Source organism: Photinus pyralis, unplaced genomic scaffold (assembly GCF_008802855.1).
Source record: "Photinus pyralis isolate 1611_PpyrPB1 unplaced genomic scaffold, Ppyr1.3 Ppyr1.4_LG8, whole genome shotgun sequence".
Taxonomy (NCBI): domain Eukaryota; kingdom Metazoa; phylum Arthropoda; class Insecta; order Coleoptera; family Lampyridae; genus Photinus; species Photinus pyralis.
In genome coordinates this window covers 22,794,704-22,817,111 of record NW_022170819.1, presented here as the reverse complement: position 1 = coordinate 22,817,111, position 22,408 = coordinate 22,794,704, and the positions used below count along the sequence as shown (strand labels likewise).

The following is a 22,408-nucleotide window of genomic DNA, read 5'->3' as shown; positions in this document are numbered from 1 at the left end:
CTACCGCCGACGACCGAATCTTTTTGCGAAAACTGCCCAAAACCTTGTTCGTCCTAAAATTGACGTTACTCAATATGGATGGGAAAAAGATGACGAAAACAAAATTTTAAACCCAATTTCTGTCCCCAAAAATACTAAATTGGCACCAGATTTTATTCTAGGGCTTGCTAAATGCTCTTGCAAAGCTAATGACCACTGTAGCTCGTACAGATGTGGTTGTCTATCAAATGGATTGTCATGCAGCCTGATGTGCAAAAGGGACGAAAATAAATGTAAAAATCCACTAACAAAATTTGTGGAAACTGCGCAAAATGAATCAGAAAGCGAAGAATCGGACAACGAGTAAAGTTATGTTTATCTGCAATTTTTTTGCTGGTTATTTTTTTGTTTAAAAATGTATTATATCTGTAAGTAATGTATTTGAGTTTGAGTTAATATATTTATTTTTTGTTTGTTTTTTATTTTATTCAGTAGTTTCAGCTTCCCCCCTCAAACAGCTCCCCCCCCCCAAAATAATTAACAAATAGGAGTTTATGTTTTAGTACCTATTTTGATCTGAAATTCGAGATTCTTATTCATAAAAACATATAAATCGATGTACGACTCGATAATATTGAAAAAATATATAAACCAAAAACACCCCCCACTCCACCAAAACGCCCCCAAAATATTTTTAACAGCAAATTTGAATTCAGAATGTTCGAAAACCCTAAAATCAATGTGTTATATGCCCATATTTTTTAAAACTTTAGTTTTTGTATTTTTTTGCTGACTTTTTTGGCCGCCATCTTGAATTTCTCAAAATGCTCAAGGGTGTCAAGGTGGCATCAAACGGATTCTCAAAGTAGACATCTTTATGAACTAAAAACCGTCAAAAAACCTTCACCGTACCTCACTTCCAGGTTAAGCCAAAAATCCCAGTTTGGCATCCAGACTATAATTATGGGATAATCGATGTATTTTTGGTCGGATTATGCGATTAACTTATTTTGCAGTTGAACGATACGTAGGTTAAAGGGCAGGAGATAACTCGTCACTATCTGGAATACAGTCTGTAATAGTTACCCTTAGCGCCTGGTTAAATAATTGTTTAATAAGTTTTTTTATACTTGTTTGTTAATCTTTGGCAGTATAAGTTGCCAAACACAGGATTTGCTGCCATATTTCGTATCTAAAATCTACCCCTTTTGCTGCAGTCCAGAGTTTTTGAATAACAGTTTAATTCTTACTAAGCAAGGAGGACATTATTTATCAAAAAACAGACAGTAATTTAAATTTCTGTGAACGGCAGTTAACAATCGAGAAATAGTCAGCTTTCCCTGGGTCTCACAACGAACGCAAATGGTTGTGGCAGCGAGAGATCTTTTATTATCAACACAAGCAAAAAGTAGTGACACAGTTCCAAAAAACGTATTCTTAATTAAAATCTTCCAGATCATCGCGCGCGTTCAAAACCAACCCAGAATCCCTTTTGGAAATCATCATCACTTCTTTCAAGACACTGGTTTGGATTTGTCTTTGGAACTGTACAAATGGGACTGGAACCTTGCAATTCCTTCTGTGGAACCCTTATATTAAAGGCGTCACTCCATTCCATTACTTTATCCAGGCATGCACATTGCAAAGGATTATCATCTATGGTGAGCAACATTAATGCGGATCGTATTACGTCCAGCACTTCATCAGATATGTACGTTATGTTATTATTTTCAATGTAAACCTTATGCAAACTCGAAGGGGCGTAGAAATTGAAGGCAAAGCTTTTTAATTTGTTTCTAGACAAATCCAAATCTTCCAAATCTCTTAATCCCTTAAAGGCGTATTTTTCGATGAACTGTATTTCATTACTATTAAGCCATAGGGCCCTAATAGCGGGCAGGTGGGTAAAAGCATCTTGTGGAATCCTACGCAAGCGATTATATGCCAAACTGAGTATTCCAAGATCGGGCGTTTTATAAAACCAAGATTGGTCAAAATGTCCCAATCTATTTCCGTAAAAAGACACATTATATAAGTTTGGAAGATTATTAAAAGCACGCGGCGACACATCGGTGATCTTATTGTAGCTCAGGTCCACTCTATTTAACCACGGTAAATCTTGAAATGCATTTTCATTAATCCAGAAGAGTTCGTTGCCCACGACTGTTATTCCAGCAAGTTGGGGAAGATCCAAAAAGGCTCCTGCTCTTATACTCCTGATGTTGGTATTGGAAAAGTCGATACGAAAGTTGCTTGAGATTCGCTGAACTGCACCGTAATTTAAATCTTGAATATCTTGATTTTTTACATCTATATTGGAAATTGTGCCGTTAAATTGAATGGTCTCAGGTGAAATGCAGCCACTTATTGTTTTAGTATCACCATTTACCTTAATTACGTTGTTTTCGAAACTAGAGACTGTACATTGCATTGAAAGTCTTAGCAACGACAGTATCAAGCATGTTTCTATCATGGCGACGCAGTAGCACTAGGGTATATATCTGACACGCTATTTTATTATAGATTTTATCATATTGGGGGCATTGATAGGTTAAAGGTTATCCAATATCTCGTGATTGTACGAAACTGAATTGAAAGAAATAGCTTTACTATATGGTTAATTAGTTTCCTTTATTAGTCCGGGCACTTTACACAAAAAAATGCCAAATTAGACAAAATTAGTAACTACTGTTGCATCAAACATAGTATGTGTACGTGTATACACAAACTTTCTGCATTTGGACGTCCACTAGGTCCAAATGTCAATAATATGGACAGTTTATGTACGTAGCATGGTATAATATAAAAAAGTACGTAGGTAGGTACATAATTTACGTCCTATGGACCTCCATTCAATGTGCATTCCTTGTACGTACCTGTCGTTTTATTTGATGATATTAGGAAATAACGATATCTATTCAAAATCAATCGGGATATAAATTAATAATGTAACAAATCAGTAACAAAAAATTCTTCCTTTCATTTTGAGCCATTGCTTTATCGAAGTTGTCTTGGGAAGTGTTTTTGAATATCTGCATCCCAGCTTCTAAAAACAAAATTCTATGTTAACACATAAATAATGCTTTAATTATGGGTCAAAACATAACCTACAATATAAATATGACATTTATAAACTTGCTTTGCCGTTTTAAAAATAACTATTACATGATATATACTTATACATCACATACGCTGTCACATGCAATTTTAAAGGAAAAAAGAAACGTTAATCACGTAAGTTAGCAATTTTGAGAAAATAAAGTACTAATGTCGCACTGCGCAGCCGCGTGTAGATGTACTGAAATTCATGGCGCGCCGTAATTGGAACATCCATCTAACAGACGTAAATTGTAATTATTTTATGGAACACCTATTAAATATTCCATAAGAGAGAATCATCGGGCGTCCATTGTACCTACGCTTTTGCTGCATGAATGTCGTGATCTAAAATGGATCAAATATGGACGTATATTGGAAGAACTGGTTTTTGTGGGTTATTGGCGCCATTCATGTCAGACCAGTATCAACTGAAAGCATTTATGGAAGTTGTAAGTGCTGATAGTTTAAAAAGTTTTGTGAGGCGTAAAGCGTAAATTAAGGGATTAATGAAGCGGAAGTGGAAGTAGGAGCGGAAGCGGAAGTAGAAGCGGGCACAGAAGTGGGCGCAGAAGCGGGAGTAGACGCGGAATTAGAAGCGGAAGCAAACGCAGAAGAGGATGCGGAAGCAGAGGCGGAAACGGAAAATAGAAGCGACCTCAGAAGCGGAAGCGGGCACGGGCGCGGAAATGGAAGCGAAAGTAGAAGCGAAGCAGAAGAAATTTAAAATACTTTTCTTAAATTTAACCTGACGTGTATGCTTCTATATACAGTCCCACATAGCATTCGATATCTTAAGTATATACATTTTAAATCCATAATGTACAGGGAATACCCTGTCCACCTTATATACTACCTATGTATATTCACGAGGATCTTCCATGTATATAGATGGGATTATATGTTATGTATATACGTTTTGGATTTGATACATGATGAACATAGTAAGGTGCTATTACAAATACAGTTCATTTTTCTAAAATCAGAAGTGTTATTCCGCGAGTTATTAATGAGTTGTTTGTCTAATTTGGACAGTGTACGTAATGATTTTTATTTCGTGTGTGCATGACCTAACGTTGCAGATATGTGTTAGTGAGATGTAAAGACTGGATGGGAATTAATATAAGGACAAGAATGGCAGGTATGTTAGCGACCTATGTGTTATGAACTCGCGCTATTATAGTGTTGAACAAAAACACGATCAAGATGACTTAAGACTACCGTGTTAAATAAAACAATAATAATTTCTTAAGCACATTTTCCATTTTATACTAGGAGACTTAATAAACAAAAAGCTTCACTCAGTGAAAAGGATTTATTTATGTAGGTATAGATGCTAGTAAACTTCCAGAATGTTAGAGGAATCTCTATCCATTCTGAATGTATACAATATACATAGAATATCCTATTGAACATCTTTGCATATTACAGGAATATTCATGGTATATCCAGTTGTCAGTATACTAATATACACAGCATGTCTGATGCATATACATAAGACATCCAAATAGTAATTTATGTTACAAGAGCTGAAAATACGTTATAGCGTAATGACCGTTAATGACGGCATGGAAGCCTATAGCTATAGTTTTCAGCTCGCGTACCATACAATAGTATATTGAAAGACAAGTGTTACAATGCGACCTATTGTAATACGACTATCTTGTGGCACGAGTGGCGACGCGAAGCGTAGCCACGAGTGTCCGCAAGATAGAAGTATTACAATAAAGCATTGTAACACGCGTTTTTCATACTATTTTTTCTATTTCGGTGCTTTAATTTAATTAAAAAAATCATTATCAGAAACTATAGGGAACATTAGAACTAACATGTTTTATGTTGGGAACACTTTTTATGCCGTTAAGTTTTAAGTTGGCAGCGTAGTAAGACTGACATTTTGAGGTTCAAACATGGAAGTATTGTACCTACTTGTACTAACTAGTAACTGCCAACTTAAGAGATGCAGATAAGTTACCAAAAAAAAAAACGACTATAATCACTGTCTTTGTACAACTGTTTTCGGCCAAAAACAGTTGTACAAAATTATCATTGTGACACCGAAATAGAAAAAATTTTTTGTGCTGCTTTTACTTATTGAAATATTTAAATAACTCAAATAAATAACATTTAAAAGGTATATTGGGTTTTTTTTCTACGCAATATTGCGTTGGTAGCACTGCTGTTCGCCATTTTGATATTTGAATTTGAAATTTCTTTGATTTTTTTTTTTATTTACGTCAAAATGAGTATACCAGAGCACGTACAAGTTTGTGCAAATAAGGCAATGGCAAATCTACTGCCAAAAAAATCATCAAATCGTTATAATGAAGAGTATGTGAAGTTCACGAAGTGGTGCACAGATAACGGCATTACGGAATATACAGAACAAGTTATGCTAGCACTATAAAAAGTACATCCCATAATCGGTTTTTCATTTATTACACTAATAATAAGTGTACACGGCAGCCAGTAGGTATGAATTCCTTCGGTAGCATGCCACGAAAGATTGCCGAGTTTCTGCATCTTCCCAATGCTCAAAGCTTTACAGGGAATTGCTTTAGGCGGAGCTCTGCGCAAGGAAAGGAGCTGATTTCCTAGCACTGAAACGCCATGGAGAGTGGAAATCTGCCGTGGCGGAAGGGTAGATCGAGGACTCCCTTCACGCTAAAGTGGCCATCGCAAACACATTAACTGGAAAAACAGTGGCCCCAGAACCAATGTCCTCTTGGCAACGTGTTTCGCATTTTATATAAAGTAATATAAAATATTCCTAACAGTGCATAAATAAAGTCAGCGATTTTCACTACTTACATAGGTATTATTATAGGTACTTAATCTAAAGTAGTACACTCCTTTGTTGTTTTTCCTTATGATCACAGATCTAAATATAAATATAAATATCTGTGCTTAAACATTCATACTGAAATTAGGACGATTATCTACAAATAATAATTATACTACAACTTAGAGGTTATGTTTTTAAAAACAACTTGTCGTTCCGCCCACTGGTTCTGCCGTTGCCAACATAAGTACAGCCAACGTAAATTACAGTAAAGTAACATAACCCTACATTTCTCCACTTTAAAAGCATTTTTTTTGTCATTATTATTAGGTCTATAGTATTACTATTTATCTATTTATCATCTACTACGTATACTTTATAATAGAAAATCATTAACATGCTTCGACCTTTGCTGGATTTAGAGATTGAACTTTGCCGATCTAGATCTTTTCGCTGTACATTGCCGCATAGTTACTAAAACTAAATAGTGTCATTTGCCAGTTAAGCACCACAAAAACGTATAAGTATACTATATATTTTGTGAAGTATGCCAAACTTATATCCCATGCACATACATCGGACATTTGCGACATACTTTTCCACATTCTATGGATATACAAAACCCCACGTGGAATGTGCATGTTATATGCAATGTAATAAGTCTGCTATGTGGAGTTGTGGGGATAACCCGTGGTTGATCAAAATTTTACATTTGCTAGTGTGAAGTCATTCGAATTATTGATTCTCATAGAGTATATATTACAGTTTAATACACGACTGCCTCCGTCCCAGACGTTAGAATTGCTTACGCAATATTTTATGTGCAACGCGATTCACTACCTCTTTTATTTATTTGTTTGTGTTGTTATCTGTTACGAATTAGACAGAAAGCGCCCTTGAGCTAGAAAAGGCCCTTCTTACCTGTAGTTCAAAAGGTTTTCACATTCCATGTGTGGATTAGGTTAGTGAAACGTCTACCAGAGTCTACTAATTTTCGGTTATTTTAGTCCACATATTTCTCTTTCTAACACAATTGATTGCGGTAACTTTACATCAATTCACTTGTTTGTTCATGGTTACCTCGATCAGTTAATCGAGTAAAATTTACAGGAAGCATGACTGTCCATATTAGGATCAAATACAGGAGCGCATACCAAGAGCATCAAATTATTTTGTAACCTTGGGGTAATTTTACTACCTACCTATCTTACGAAATGTGTGTTAAAAACTATAATTTGAAGGCAAAAAATAAAGTGCATTGTTTAGTATGGACATTTTTGTATAGTTAGTGACGCCTTAATTATAAGTTAAGTTCACGTTATATAAAACACAAATTAATAATTCGATTTTTTTAAAAAATAAAGACACTGAAATATTAAAACAGTCATTTAATTTTCCCAGCATACTCCCGCTGGGATAACTTACACACGGGGAGCTGATGCTTATTAGCTTCCGTGACATCGCACATTCTCATACCGCTAACAATTTGCTGTGATGTTGAGGCTAATTCTGATTTTGTTCGTTTCTTTATGCCGATAATTGCGGGTTTAGATTTGTTTTGAATCCCAAATACCGATACGCAGTGATTACCGATAGCTGATACGGTATCACTAAATGTCATCGATCGTCTGTTTATTCTCACACGCCTTCGCCGGAAGATTAAAAGATGAAATTGGTCTTGTAATGATGTTTTAATTAGGACAAAAAGCTCAATTTGCTCGTGACCGATCTTCCAGATACTGATAGGGAATCACTGAATGGCTGATCTCTTCATGGATGCGTATACGATATGTTTGATGACTCAGGAAATTTCGACGTGTACATGATCTGCGGTTGACTTGTATTGCAGCCAAGATAGCGCTATAGTGTTGTAGAACACTTAGCGGTAAAATCCTACCCCTACACCCTCAGCCTCATTAACACTCATTAGCTCAATCATTCGGTGCTATCATCCGTTTTTCTGTGGATGTGGCGCCACAGTCACCACCAGTCATAGCTAGAAACGCTACAGTTTCATTCAGGAAACTGCATTTTACAATACGTTCCGTACCTGTTGTTGAATTAGTCTTGAAGCAACCGAGATAACATGTTCCGAGGGGAATTATAGTCGGGGACACATTTTAAAATGTCGGAATTAAAGAAGCAAATCGGGTAACAATTGAGAAAACGACTGATATCCCCTATTTCAACCCCGCTGAATCCGAATCTGCCGTTTGCCAAACCGGATTTTGCACCGGAAGCCGTGTGTTCAAGATGGCGACTGAAACCGGATGCGCATGCATGGTTTTTTCACCTGTGTGGACCAATTAACGCACTTTAAACGTCGGGATGAGGGTTTTCAATGGTAAAGAGGTCGATCAAACACTTAAAATAATAATTCAACATTTTAATGGAGAAAAAATTTTGAAAATACTTTATTTATAATTTTTAGTGGAAATTTTGAAGAAGAAATGTCATAGCGTATTGAAATACGTCTCAAGTCACACTACCACGGCAATTCATAAAATAGACTTGTCTCCCGAGGCTCACCCCTCGCTTGGGTGACTTTTGAGCACGACAAATCCTGCTCTCTCTTCAACACAGGTGTGCCATGCAACTCTACCAAACGCTGCTCAACAAAATTTTGCACGAATTCTGAGCCTTTTATTTTGACATGAAGAAGAGATTCTGTGATTTTCTGCGTATCCCTGTCAAAATCTTCCTGTGACATCAAATGAAATGTTTCCATCAAATGGAATATTGCATCTTCATCCGAAGAATCTGTCTTCTTACGAGACGGAGCCTCTTCTTTGAAACACGTTTTGGGTTTGAGGCCAAAGTATTGATAAGCTCCACCACTAGACTAGTTCTTGTCCTCTTCACAGCGCTCCTTCAGAAAATCGCTCAGGCTGTCCAAGACTGTGGGAGGCCGCAAATAATTTCTTATAGAGTTAGGATCTGTAGCAGCCAATTTGAGATCTTGTCCGTCACCAAATGAGTGCTCGTCCAGGTAATCAACAAACTACGGATAGATGTGGCGCCATAAAACCTGGAAAGTTAGTTTGTGGACCCTCGTGCTTTTTGAGTAGGCCTTGCCTTCTAAGACTTTCTTGACAGATCCCTCAGAAAAAATACCACTTCCTGTCATGTGCTTGCCGATGACTTGTGGAAAATTTAGGGCAAGGTGAAGACCCCCTCATCCGAAGAATAATTCTTTCATTGAATATTTCAGAGTTCCACAGGAGATCTAACAGTTTACAATGCAGCGCTGGATCGACAGTCAATTCTAGAGGATCACAAACGCGATACCAATTGGTGTCCACTTCCCCTGCTTGGTTTGGCTCTTGCTTTGAGCATGAATGTACTTCAGACAGCTCCCTAAATGTTGCTGGTACTTTCAGAGTCACTTCTTTGTAGAGTTTTGCATCGCGGAGAAGGTTACCGGTATCAGCTCCGTGTCTTTGAAAAGTCACATTTAACTGCGGCCGCCTTATCCACTAGTCTTAGTTTGACTGGACTAGTGGATAAGGCGGTCGCAGTTAATGTGTACGTAATGCATGCGGGTAGGGTGGGAGGGGTGGAGGGAAGGAGGTTAGAAAGAGGGGAATGACAGTCTACCTTATGAATTGTCGTGGTAGTGTGACTTGAGAAGTATTTCAATACGCTATGCCATTTCTTCTTGAAAATTTTCATAATTTCCACTAAAAATGATAAATAAAGCATTTTCAAAATTTTTTCTCCATTAAAATGTTGTTGTATTATTATTATGTTTTTGTTTTTGGTCGACCTCCTCACCATCGAAAACCCTTATCCCGACGTTTAAAGTGTTTTAATTGGTCCACAGAGGTGAAAAAACCATGCATGCGCATCCGGTTTCAGACGCCATCTTGAATACACGACTTCCGGTGCAAAATCCGGTTTGGTAAACGGCAGATTCGGATTCGGCGGGGTCGAAATAGGGGATATCAGTCGTTTGCTCAATTGTTACTCGATTTGCTTCATGAATTCATAGGGGCACCTTTTCTTGAAATGTGTCCCCGATTATTATACTCGACAACCACATTTGAAAAACCTTTTCTAGTTGCTCCGTGGAGAGCTGCTGCCACCAACGACGCTAGTAACGTTTAATTTATACCAATGGGGAAGATCGTTCTACGGTTTGTACATTTGAGACTAATGTTGACGTGTAAGTCACCTGGTTACTCAGTATGACCCACACAACCGTACAACATGTTGGAATGTCATGCTGAATTTCAGGTCACTGAAAATAACTTCAAAAGGCCACAATAATTAGATTTAGAAAACAAATGTAATTGCTTTGTCTGTTTATTCCCTTTTAAAATGTTGTATTATGAATAACCACTCGATTTTGCCAAATTAACAAGAGACTCAAACTTTACTGGATTCATAAACACACCTAAAAAATTTTTTAGAAACAATTACACCGTAACTTTCTCCAAAACCCATTTTCCGCCAAGTTGATGATCACACCGTCTATTTGTGAAGTCGGCCAGCTTTGCTGAACACCCGGTATCTAGAAGCGTTTTAAGTTTGGAGCTTCGCTACTAAGTAGTTTATGAACTTACTTATTTTGGTGGTGTGGTTTAATTTTGTTGAATTGTTTGCCTTACCGGCGATAATGAAAGTACGTTTCGGTTTATTTTTCCTTTTTGAAACCGTTCCTGTAGGAATATTTAAATTGGATTTAACCAGAAAATTCCAATTACTTCCAAAGATACACCAGAAAAACCGAAAGTTGCCGATCTCGTTTTTACTTTTTTACGTGTTACGTTCACTTTGAGCAAACATAACAAAATTGCCTTCAGATAACCATACAAGGTAAACGCAGGAATAGTAGAGGTGGGTCGGGGTGAATATCGGGGTTCTGAAGAAACAATAAGCAAAAAGGGAAATGTAGTAATAAGTAAACTTCAGTCTTCAGAAAATTTCAAATGAAAGGAGAGATTACTTACCAAAAAGGGAAACAAGGAAGACTAGGAGATACTTATTCTGGTCTTGAAAAGTTAAAGGAATAAAATATTTGATAGGGATAGAACACAAACAATAGTTAACGTCACAATCTAGGGTGTCAAGTGGTAGGATGTCAGTGATATTTGTTAAGAAGTTGACATAGGGATTTGTTTTAGCTTTTCCCTATGTCTACTTTTAAATGACCTCTTCTGAAGGGCGCCTAATTTTATGCAATCAAAATAACTTCTTAAAACAAATATGGATCAGATCTAACTGTCATATTAATTAATTTTGGTATCGTTACTAAGCGTCAGAGATTTATTTTCGGTGAAGCCAAAGCAACAATGACAGCCAGATCTTTATTTGTTTTAAGAAGTTATTTTATATGCATAAAATTAGGCGCCCTTCAGATTTTGTCATTTAAAAGTATACATAGGGGAAAAAATACCTACACACGTAAATTCCTATGTCTGCTTCTTAAATAAACATCACTGTATTTCTGCTATGTCAATGGGCGCGTTCAGCCGGGCCACTGCTATCGCAGCGCCAAGGTAGCGGTCGTTTGGCGCTTAACAGCGTCCGCCATTTTTCCAGAGAAGATAGCGACAGTTAATTTACAACCTCACCTCACCTCAGTTAATCGGCTGAAATTTTGCCCTGGGAAAAGCTATGTAAGCGCTGAATACGCCTGAACGCGCCCAATGTTTGTTGAGATTTGTGAGTATGTACCGATTTTTACAACTTTTAATCTTTTTTGGGGGGAATAAACCATCCTAAGAAATAAAATAGATATTTACACCCTCCATCAAAAGACCTATCATACGACAGCCAGATCCCTACAGATTGTCAATGAAGTATTTTCGATTTTAACCTTTTGACTCCGTTTAAGTCCTGAGATCGCACTCAAAATAGAAGGTACATGTGCTCGATATATACGCTACAAGATAGCAAAAACGTATTTGAAAATCGTGAACCCGTTTTTTTTATTTACAATAAAGTTCAATATGTCCTATCAAAGCGAAGCATGTTTTTGCGGGATTGTTTCGCCTTAATCCCATTTCGTAAATCGTTAATCGAAGAAGTATCCCTTCTTGCTTTTCTCATTCTTGCATGCCTCAAATAGCGCCCTATTCATGAAATCGGCCATCTCTAATCATTAGCTCAATTGATTAATTTACTTCCACGCGCGGTTTAGAGCCATCAATCAAACCGCGGCCTTTTAATATTGCAGATTCATCTACTTCCGTACACTCAAAATGAGATCATTCTAAGGGAGCAGTTTTGGGCACGTCAACCTCATTAAGTTAGTATTATCTGCTTCCAAGGCACGACAGACGGATACAAATAGATCCCTAAACCCATTAACATCTCACGACGCGACGTACACAGAAACCAGTGACACAAAAATAAAGATCGCTAACTTTATTTACACTATAATTAAAGAGAATTTTTTCATTACTCATACTCCATACCTAAATCTGCGGCGACCCTAACAAGAATTAACACATTTCAACCTCGTTATAGGACTGCGTTAGAGTTAAATAGTTATTTGTATCACAAGTCCAGAAAATGGATGTTTGCGAGTGTGAGTAAGGTTGCAGGCCGAAGCGGAGCTGAGGCCTGCAATACGAATACTCGCAAAACATTTTTATGGACGTGTAATACACAAGATTTTTTGTGTCGAAGTAAAAAATTTGAGGGAACAACGTTCATTTTAAAATTTATATTTCTACCTCCTATAATTATAAGCCGTCATACTTGCATTCAAATTTCCAATATTTCGATGTTATGTTGGTAGCACAGACAGTTGGCGGTTGGTAGCACAAGCATGTCAATTCACAACCGATATTTACCAGTGTTTATTCCACATTAATTGTGATTAAATGAATAAACAAAGCATTTACGTTAATTTAATTATTATTACAAATTTCTAAAACGCTTAGCCCAGTCTTAAGAAGTTCATAACATTTAAAAGAAGCTGCGCTAAAACTAATAAGTAGTAAGTTGATTTCAATGGGAAACATAACCTTGAAATTTATTTCAATTTCAGCTAGTGCTTGCACCTATTTTGGGAATTGGGTTGCAATATTTTCATTTGCAAATTGATTTATCATATTAATTCCATTACATATAAGAATGATAACAAGTTTGTTTGGATATCTACTTCTCGTTGGCTGTCGATTACGAGGAGAGCAGCAAGAGGGCCGATGATTGCTTCGTGCAAATCTACAATTTGGTGTATGCAGTGTCGTTTGATTATTATGGTCTTACTACACGGAAGTAACTGATGTCGGAAATTTTCATCATAGATATGAGCATAGATATCGACAAGAAACCGTTTTCATATGCGTACACCTCCTTTTCGGAAACTGTCATCTTCAGAGAAATATACTTGCTTGTAGATATATAATTTATGGAATAATGTATACAGTTTAATGTTAACAATGGCAGAAATAATAATAATTACAAATCATAAAGTGTCGTTACTCTTCATCCGTTTAGTGTTGTGTTTTTTGACTGCGTTAATTTACATGCGTAACCATTTGTTGGCATTCCTGGCATCGAGTGTGGAAGTAGGTAAACTTCAATTTCCTATACTTTCAATTAGCTCTCTGTTTTTTGCCATAAACCGTAAGTTTACCATCGGTAAACATGTACAAGTGTCATAACCGCACTAAACGAAAACTTGTAAGTGAAACTTACAATTCTTGATTAGGGTACTTACCTACCGCATTTACATATACGTATTACTATGTTACCTACCAAGCCATAAAGTGCTTAAAATGGAATTTGCACAAAAAATATGCCTATCATTCTAACAATTTAATTTAAATTTAGAACTGTCATTGCAAATTAAATCAGTTCCACCAACCAATTTTTAGTGATATTTTTGCCGGCCTAGGCCAGCAAATCATAACTTTCTGGACTAATTTGGCTACAGAAAACAAAGCTTTGAAGCAGGGAGACACAAAAAAGCTTTTTACAAGAATACGACTTTCATTGCAATATTAAGATATAAAACCGCAAAGCACGAAGGTTGTAAATTAACGATATTGCGAAAGAAACGAAATTAAATTAGTTTTTTCGTAAATAGTTTAATTTTCCCTAATGACATAATTAAAAGAGTCGCACAAATTAATTAGCTTTGATGTAATTCCCGCTTGATTTAATTTGTATGCAGTGATTTCAGCTTTTTGCAACGTGATAAATTTATTGATCTGCCCGAAAAGTTGTGTTATATAAAGTGGAGTATAATATACCGGAATTTATATACCAACAATGAAAATATGGTTGTTGAAAATGAATGTCTAAGATTTGCCCTTGTTCAGTATATTACTGTCAATCATATAAGGGGTAGTACCTATCGTATTCATTTAAACAGTGACCTCTTCAAAATAAATTTTTCTCTCCTATATAATGTTTAACAATTAAGTGCATTACTTGTATTCACTTGTGACAAGCAACGTGAAGATAACTTGATGAAAGGATGGCTCACTCTTGGCTTCATTTCTTTCTTCAGGATCCACCTAGTAGACCGATTGGCTTAAAATGGCACGACTCGCCTCCACGACAATGACTAGCGTAGGTCCTACATCGCGTACGATCGCCTAATGTAAGCTCCTACCTACTATTTTCACTCATATTTATACGCACCGCATTTTATCTGTCGACCCGAGGCCTACGATACTTACAGGCCTGAGCGCTCGAAAAAGTCACGTGACCTTAGGAGTCAGTTCGGGACACATTAAATGCAATACGGCTTATGGAAAATCCGTGCGCGGCTCCACTATTTATTTTTTTACTCGGACAATTAAATTATGTAAGTATCGTAGGCCTCGGTCGACCTCGTAAGCGCTTTATCTTACAACACGGATTGCTTTAAATACTTAATTCGGGCTAATTTAAGGTTTTTGTCAATCGGTAGCGGGTAGACGTGCTTAACAACTCTCCTCGTTTTCATTTCAATTACAACGACCCACTTCATTTACCTCATCCCGAATACAAGGTGTCTTAAATTGAGTGGGATAGCATGGCTATCTTTGTTATTTTTATACTTACAGATTCGGCTAAATTGGCAAAGTTGTGCAGTTTTTGATGATGAAATGAAAAAAGAATTCGTTTCGTAGATAATTAAAAAAAGTGAAAATCGCCAGTTCAAATATTTTAGTAACAAAGAGAGCCATCGAAAAAAGTTTCAATTAAAAGTTGCAAAATTCGATGGGATAAATTCAATGAATTCATTCCGAGATATTGACATCAACTTCCTTATTTTAAATCGACGCCATATTGGATTTTTAGGTCACTCTCTAGAGAAAAAAAATACAAAGCCAGTGATACTAAACACTTAGTATCTCATTTGGGAGTCAACCTTAAATTTTTCCCTCGAAGGTTACAATGTACTTCTTATGGAAATAATTCCATGGCTGATTATGATTGAAACCAAATTCGTTCGTTTATTGGGCGGTATGAATAAAAGTAAGCAAATGCTTATACTTGCAAAATTCAAAGTAAATACTCGTAAGTGCTCCTTCGCACTGGGCGACTTAGCAGCGCTTCTAAGCAGAAGGACAGGACGCAGTGCAGCGCTGCTAAACAGACCAGTATGAAGGGGCAGTTACGAGTATTTACTTTGAATTTTGCAAGTATAAGCATTTGCTTACTTTTATTCATACGGCCCATTGTCTCGCATAGTCACTATCGACACGGCCATGGAATTATTGCCATAAGAAATACATTGTAAACTTCGAGGCCAAAATGTATAAGGTTGATTCGCAAACGAAATACTAAGTGATTAGTATCACTGGTTTTGTAATTTTTTTCTATATCGAATGACGTAAAAATCCAATATGGCGCGCGTCCATTTAAAATAAGGATGTCAATATCTCGGAAACCACCATTTTAAAAATTTATTTTTCTACGTTCATTGAATTTACACTTACCTTTACAAATCTAGTAAATCTAGAGTCTTTAGTTAGTGATTGTTATAACAAATGAAGTAAATTTTGTGATTAAGGGTAGTTTTTGTTTGAGTTTTTAAAGTCATTTTCAGCGATCAATATCGTGGTGAGGATTTCTTTTGATTCCATAAGTAGCAGCCCTGAAATTCTTCCTGACATCTAACATTAAACTTGAAAACTTTATTTTTGACAGTTTTTCAATAGTACCCTAGCAACACACTTCCGTATAAAAAGCGTTTATTGTAGACTAAAACCCTACGTATATAATACGCATAAATGTCCGGCGGATGTTGCTGTATTCTTGTAGGAATATTATGCGTTTATTATTTCCCATTGATATACGACTTATATGCGTATATTAAAGTAGTGTTGTATACGTTTATAAAACCAATTGTAAAAAACGGTTATTTATATACGTATTATCAACGTAGAAAGTGAACTCTATCGTTTATATATGAATAACATATATGAATAAAAATCGTATTTTAAACGTAGGTATAAAATCGGTGTACACAAAAACGTATACCATACTACCAATACCGAATTTATCCTTTCAAAACGCTTTGAAACCGTTTTTAGACGTAAAGTGTGTTTTCTGGGAGGCTATGGATTCATGGAGATTTTGCATTCATGGCAGTCGATACCCGTCAATAGAAGTGGCTGACGGTATACAAACATGTGATTTCAAAATTTTGAAAAATATGATATAATATGATATGTAATTATATAAAAAATACAATCAATGTCATCAGGAAAAGGAATGCAAATAATTGACGTGAAGATATGTAGGGTGTTACATTTAAAAAGTACCAACATTGGGTTAAATCTCAAAAACAGTAGGTCAATTTTTTTACTACGCCACTGGATTGTACGTAAAAATAGCTAAAAGAAACAGTGTTACCTTTTTTATATCTTAAATGGTTAGTAAGATATGATAGCATGCCAAAAAGTCAGACTTTTCGTTTTCTTCCTGTATCTCTGAAACAATCGTAGCTCTGTTTGTGGTATTAAAAGTTTTACAAAAAAGTGGCACAGGGTCGCGAAAACCCCAAGTCTTTATCACTAAAAACAGCTGAGATACACCGCAGTCTCAACCATGAAGGATTGGCACGAGTGATTCTTTAAAAATAAGTGAAGAGAAAAGAACTTCCAACACTCAAAACATCAAAAACTCCAAAAAAGTCCAATAACACCCTCAAACCTTAAATTCTTGCACAAGTCCGGTTACTTGAGATACGGCATTTACCTTTTTCTTCTGTGGCACAATTTACTTTTTGGAAAATATGCACGAAGTAACTCATAAATTAGGTATGGTCCAACACGAAGTAATTGCAGCATAGTCAAAGAAAAGTCAATGCAAATCCAACAAAATTGTTGCTAAAGTCAAAAGTGAGCTGAAATCCTTTCGAGCGTCCCACTGCATCAGCTGTTTAAGTTGGAAAGGAAATTACAGTCATGCAAGCAAATTGTAGTTGTGTGATATGTTAATTTGGTGCCATTAATCATGGTCGGATCCGCACCCGCGCTTGATTAATATACGCGATGAACACGATTTGAAATTATCGTGCACAGCATTGGCTCGCGAGGGGCTATTAATAACGGCAATTATAAGAAGGGCGCGGTTTACATTCGAAATCGGCCGAGAATTGGACAGCGATAAAACAAATTGTTATAAGACTATCGTAAAAGAGAATTCCTCGATTAGGTGGAGGTTTTGCGCTCGTTTTTAGCATTTGAAAACCGCTTAAGGTTATTTAATGGTAATGGATTCGATCGATCTTAGATCTTGGGTGTATACCAACCGTTTGCAATTATTTCACTTTAATTTATGTATGGCGATTAGAAGATTTTTTCACTTGAGGCTAATAATTGAAAAATTCCACGAAAGAAGTCAAGGCTTTACTTAGATCTAGTATGTGATCATTTACCGTTATAGTTTCTTCGTAAGTTGCGATTGCTATCAATATCACTCAGGTAAATTGAAGTACCGAATGTTATGGTCGCCGTGAAATTACGAAAATAAATTTATTCTGGCGACCGACTGAAGGAGGACGAAATCTCCTAATCCAATTCGTCCCCTACCCTAATAATAATAAGTTTAGATGCTGTCCCCTCAAGAAATCCTATCATAGAAAATATTGTCTATGCCCCAAGAGCGAATATCCTTCGAGTAGAGATTTTCCGAATGTGACCTTTACTTGGGACGAGGCTCCTAGACGCCGCGATTTCGGAAGCGAACCCAAATTTCCAGAAGAATCGCACTGGCCCGCCCCGAGAGACTGCGCAACCCAGATTTAAAATGAAAACATTCCCACCCAATCCAACTGAACCCCATGACATACGATTATCTAGACAAAGCTATCTAAGCTGAGTAACAAAATACGAAGTACAGTACAGGTTGTAAAACGAGTGTTTTAAAACTGTAATTTAATCTAAATAAATTACATTGCAAAAACAAATTTTGAAAATAGCAGTTCATCGAGTCAAAATAGGCTGGAGAAAAAAAGAACGGACCAAGAAAAAACCAGCCAACAAATTAATATTAAACTGTACACTTAGCCAAATTAATTGTTTATAATGACATGAATGGATATTAAAATAACTATAATCAAGTACATTCCTAAAGAAGTAAAATTTTACACAAATAAAAAACATTTAACATCAATATTAATAGGGCACTCATCAACATACATATATATATATTGCTGTAGCGCCACGTTGGGTGCCAAATAAATAATGTTGTGTGCAATGGTGAGCGGTCAACTGCATCACCCACAAAACAACAAATAAATTAAAAATTGCAACTTAGAATTTTTATGATTTCACCTCGTACACTTCCGGCATCTCTTACAAGGAAAAACCCTAATATTGACTGAAATTAATAATTTTGGAGCCTCAGTGACCTCGATCAGCTTCCGAAAATTCCAAATAATGTATTAAGCAAATTTTTATCAACACCCGAAAAAAACCTGGATACAAACAGAACAACTATAAATTGTGCACAACTCTTGTGCAGATAAAGCGCATTTTTTTAACCGAAATAGCTTTTTTTACATCACCAATGGTTATATTTCTTGCAGACGTCTCACTCGCCCTTTGTGAGTACCCTCTTCCGACAATCCGTTCTTGAGGTATTAAGGGAATATACCCGATCACGATAAGAGGTCGAGGAGGAGAGCTATGGTTGGTAGAAGTTAATTCCTTTCGTTCAGACCTTTCATTAGAGTACCATGAAGGAAAAAAACAAGTTACACCCCCCCCCTCTCCCCCTCCACCCCCTACTTTGATAAGAGGACAGAAATAAGGGCAGTAATTGGTAGAAAACGGTTCTTTTTGTTGAGAGCTTTAATTAGAATACAATGAGATATAAAATTAATTTTTAACCTCCCTCCCCCTCGGGCCCCGTCGCTCTCGAAAAAAAGTCGTACGAGAAAGTTATAGTTTTACAAACCAATTTATTTCGATGAGACCTTTCATTAGAATACCGTTAAGGGTAGAACGTGTGTTTAACCCCCCCCCCCCCCCACCGACTGCACAAAATTTCAGGACTCTAGGACCATTCCCCTAGAAGTAGTTCGAAACGGCAGAAGTGGATCCGGACGGACGAACCGACAAAACGCAAACGATAGCACATTTTTCTTAAAAAATGCGCTAAAAATCTGACATAAAGACAGACTATGAGTCGTCAATTTATTCGAATAAACACACTATGACTTTATTCACAATGACCAAAATGTATTCCGGCACACATTAAATGAAAGTATTAAAAATTCCCGAAATAAAGACAAGCTCATACAGCTCGTTTTTACGTACTACCCCGTACGCATCAGACGGTCCATAATTAAAAATAACAAAAATCGTAAAATAAGTTGTGATAATCCTAAAATTTGGTCGTGAACAGGTTTGGGATAAACTGGTTCGCTTAAAAAAATCAAACAACACCTGCTATCAACTTCAGGAAACTACACTATCTTTCACAAAAAAATTATCGGTGGCTGTGCGAACTGTTTAAATTGTTGCCTTTGATAAACCGAAAACCTTGACCGATGGCCGCACGGTGCCCTAAATTAATTGTTTTTTTTAATTTCAACTAGACTAACCTTTCACGTAAAACGGGACACGCTTTAAACTCGTCACAGAGATATTATGAAAAAAAAACGAACAGCCTCTTCAATCAATCAAATCGGGAGGACAGACTGAATAAATGACGTAAAGAACACTGTTTTCCAACCGTCGCGAACCAGGTAGCCAGCCCCCTCGTACTTCCGTTGCTACAGTATTTAACAAAACGCCACCTCCATCAAACAAAAACTGCCAGTATTTAGTAAAAAAAATGCGCCAATTACAATAAACCTTGATAACGCCAGGTCCGCAGGAACGCGATATCAGCACCAAAACACGTGCGTTAATTAAATTACGTTCCATAACACTCCTAATAGCAAAACTACCAGATAAAAACCTTTCATAATGCGCGCAATCTTGACCGGAACGCAATTTCACCTTTTACAGTAATTAAATAAACAATACTCAATTACAAAAAAATCTAAAAACAAAAGTAACACTGCAAAAAAAAACAAATTCAAATGAAATAAACCAATTCTGTGCTTATTCGTAAATAATACGATTTACTCCTGGATTTACTTTAATAAATTGAAATAGTCTAAGCGGTACATATTAAAAATCGAAAAAATCTGACGAACAATGCAGAAAGCAACCCACTTGCGATAAACGATGTGTATGTCCATTAGATCGATTTGGCCCGCAGAATTCCCTTCCCCCACCCTGTGGAACCCATATGGCGGCCATTTAGGAAAAAAACTGTCACTGGCTAAAAAATATATATTTATATTTCAAGGATGGCATGCGGGTGATCGGTTAAGGATAATTTGAGGTCGCTGATTTCAAATCTACGACAAAAAAATCAAAATCCAAGCAATTTACACTCTCATTAGTCATTTAAATATTATAAAAATACTTCTTCCAGTTAATATATTTTTTTTGTTTTAATGTCGATCTAAATCATAAAATAATTGTTGGATAAGTAATTAGAATTTTGATTTTGTAAAAAATACATTTCACTCATAAAAAGTGAAACCATCTTTAGTTTAAAAATTCGTAGAGGGCGAAGGAGGGGAGATATGAAAAAATTTTGCGTTATGCGCGATTTGCGAGGCGAAGCCGAGCTATGGATCGTTACAAATCAGAGCGAGCGGAGCCGAGCGTATGTCTCATCAAATCCAAAAAGTGTTACCAAAATTAAAAAATCTTATGTGCAATTATGTGTAGACCTGGATTCAACAATTTGAATGGAAATTTAAAAAAAAAGTCACTTTGTGTAAGTGATGTTTCCAAAAAAACAAAAATATTCCTCACAAATTAAAAAAAATGTTAATTCAGTCTGCTCAATAGCATTTTCTTACCGCACCAAAACTGAAACTGAGAAATTGTCTTTGTTGAACAGTGAAAAGTGCGAGGCGAAGCCGGGTTATGAACCATTACAAATCAGAGCGAGGCGAGGCGAAAAAGTCGTCGGAGCCGTTATATGTCTCATCGAAACAAAAAAGTGTTACAAAAAATATAAAAATCTTATGAGCAATTATGTGCAGATCTGGATTCAAGAAGTTGAATCGAAATTTTAAAAAAAAGTCACTTTGTATAGATGATGTTTCCAAAAAATAAAAATATTACTCACAAACAGGAAAAGTGCCACATGTTAAATTAAGGAAAATCGATATCATCTTTTTAGTGACCACTCCGTCATCGCCACTATCGAGGAGCCTGTTGGCTTTAAATAAGAAGTGCCGTGAGAGAGACATCGATATATTTCAAGGCTCTTCGAATTTTCTTTCCGTACCGAAACTGAAACTTTTTTTGAACAGTGAAAAGTACGAGGCGAAGCCGAGCTATGGACCGTTACAAATCAGAGCGAGTCGGGGTGCAAAGCCTCCGGAGCCAAGCGTATGTTTCATCAAAACCAAACAGTGTTATCAAAATAAATAAAATTGTGCGAGTTGTGCAGATAAAGCGCATTTTTTAACCGAAATAGCTTTTGTTTTGACATCACCAATGGATATATTTTTTGCAGACGTCTCTCTCGACATTCCGATCACGATAAGAGGTCGAGGCGGAGGGCTATGGTTGGTAGAAATTAATTCCTTTCGTTGAGACCTTTCATTAGAGTACCATGAAGGAAAAAACTAATTAAACCTTAAATTTATTACATTTTGTTTTTTTGACCTCAGATTTGAAATCAGCGACCTCAAATTATCCTTAAAACATTACTCGCATGCCATCCTTGAAATACAAATATATATTTTTTTAGTCAGAAACAGATTTTTTATTAAATAACCGCCATATTGGTTCCACATGGTGGGGGAAGGGGGTGCTGTGGGCCAAATCGATCTATTGGACATAAAAATCGACCATGCCAAACGGCATGCTTTCTGCATTATTGGTCAGATTTTTCTGTGTACCGCTTAGACTAAAATGTTTTTCATATACAGGGTGTCCTGTCATTAATTTCAGTGTTTAGACCTAAATAACGTTGACAAGTCTACACAGCAATGATAGACTTAGACAGGTGATATATTTGCACTGACTCAGCAAGAGAACCTGGTTCAAAGTGCAAATAACATTACATCAA

General features: G+C 36.5%; 1 protein-coding gene and 2 long non-coding RNA genes across 3 annotated transcripts; 1 reads left to right on the top strand and 2 right to left on the bottom strand.

Moving 5' to 3' along the window:
- Positions 1–1,348: 1,348 nt before the first annotated feature.
- LOC116178508 (carboxypeptidase N subunit 2-like) lies at positions 1,349–2,450 on the bottom strand. The gene has a single exon (XM_031498019.1). The coding sequence runs from the start codon at positions 2,408–2,410 to the stop codon at positions 1,436–1,438; it is 975 nt and encodes a 324-aa protein (XP_031353879.1). The 5' UTR covers positions 2,411–2,450; the 3' UTR covers positions 1,349–1,435.
- A 9,907-nt stretch (positions 2,451–12,357) lies between these two features.
- Positions 12,358–13,280, top strand: LOC116178512. The gene is made up of 2 exons (XR_004146855.1): positions 12,358–12,806; positions 12,858–13,280. It is a non-coding gene; the product is annotated as an uncharacterized LOC116178512 (long non-coding RNA).
- A 150-nt stretch (positions 13,281–13,430) lies between these two features.
- Positions 13,431–13,772, bottom strand: LOC116178513. Its single transcript, XR_004146856.1, has 2 exons — positions 13,533–13,772; positions 13,431–13,481 (listed from the first exon to the last, which is right to left on the bottom strand). It is a non-coding gene; the product is annotated as an uncharacterized LOC116178513 (long non-coding RNA).
- Between the last annotated feature and the right edge of the window lie 8,636 nt (positions 13,773–22,408).

Excerpts from the sequence above, each read along its gene's own strand:
- LOC116178508 (XM_031498019.1), bottom strand. The coding sequence starts at position 2,410 with ATGCAATGTACAGTCTCTAGTTTCGAAAACAACGTAATTAAGGTAAAT.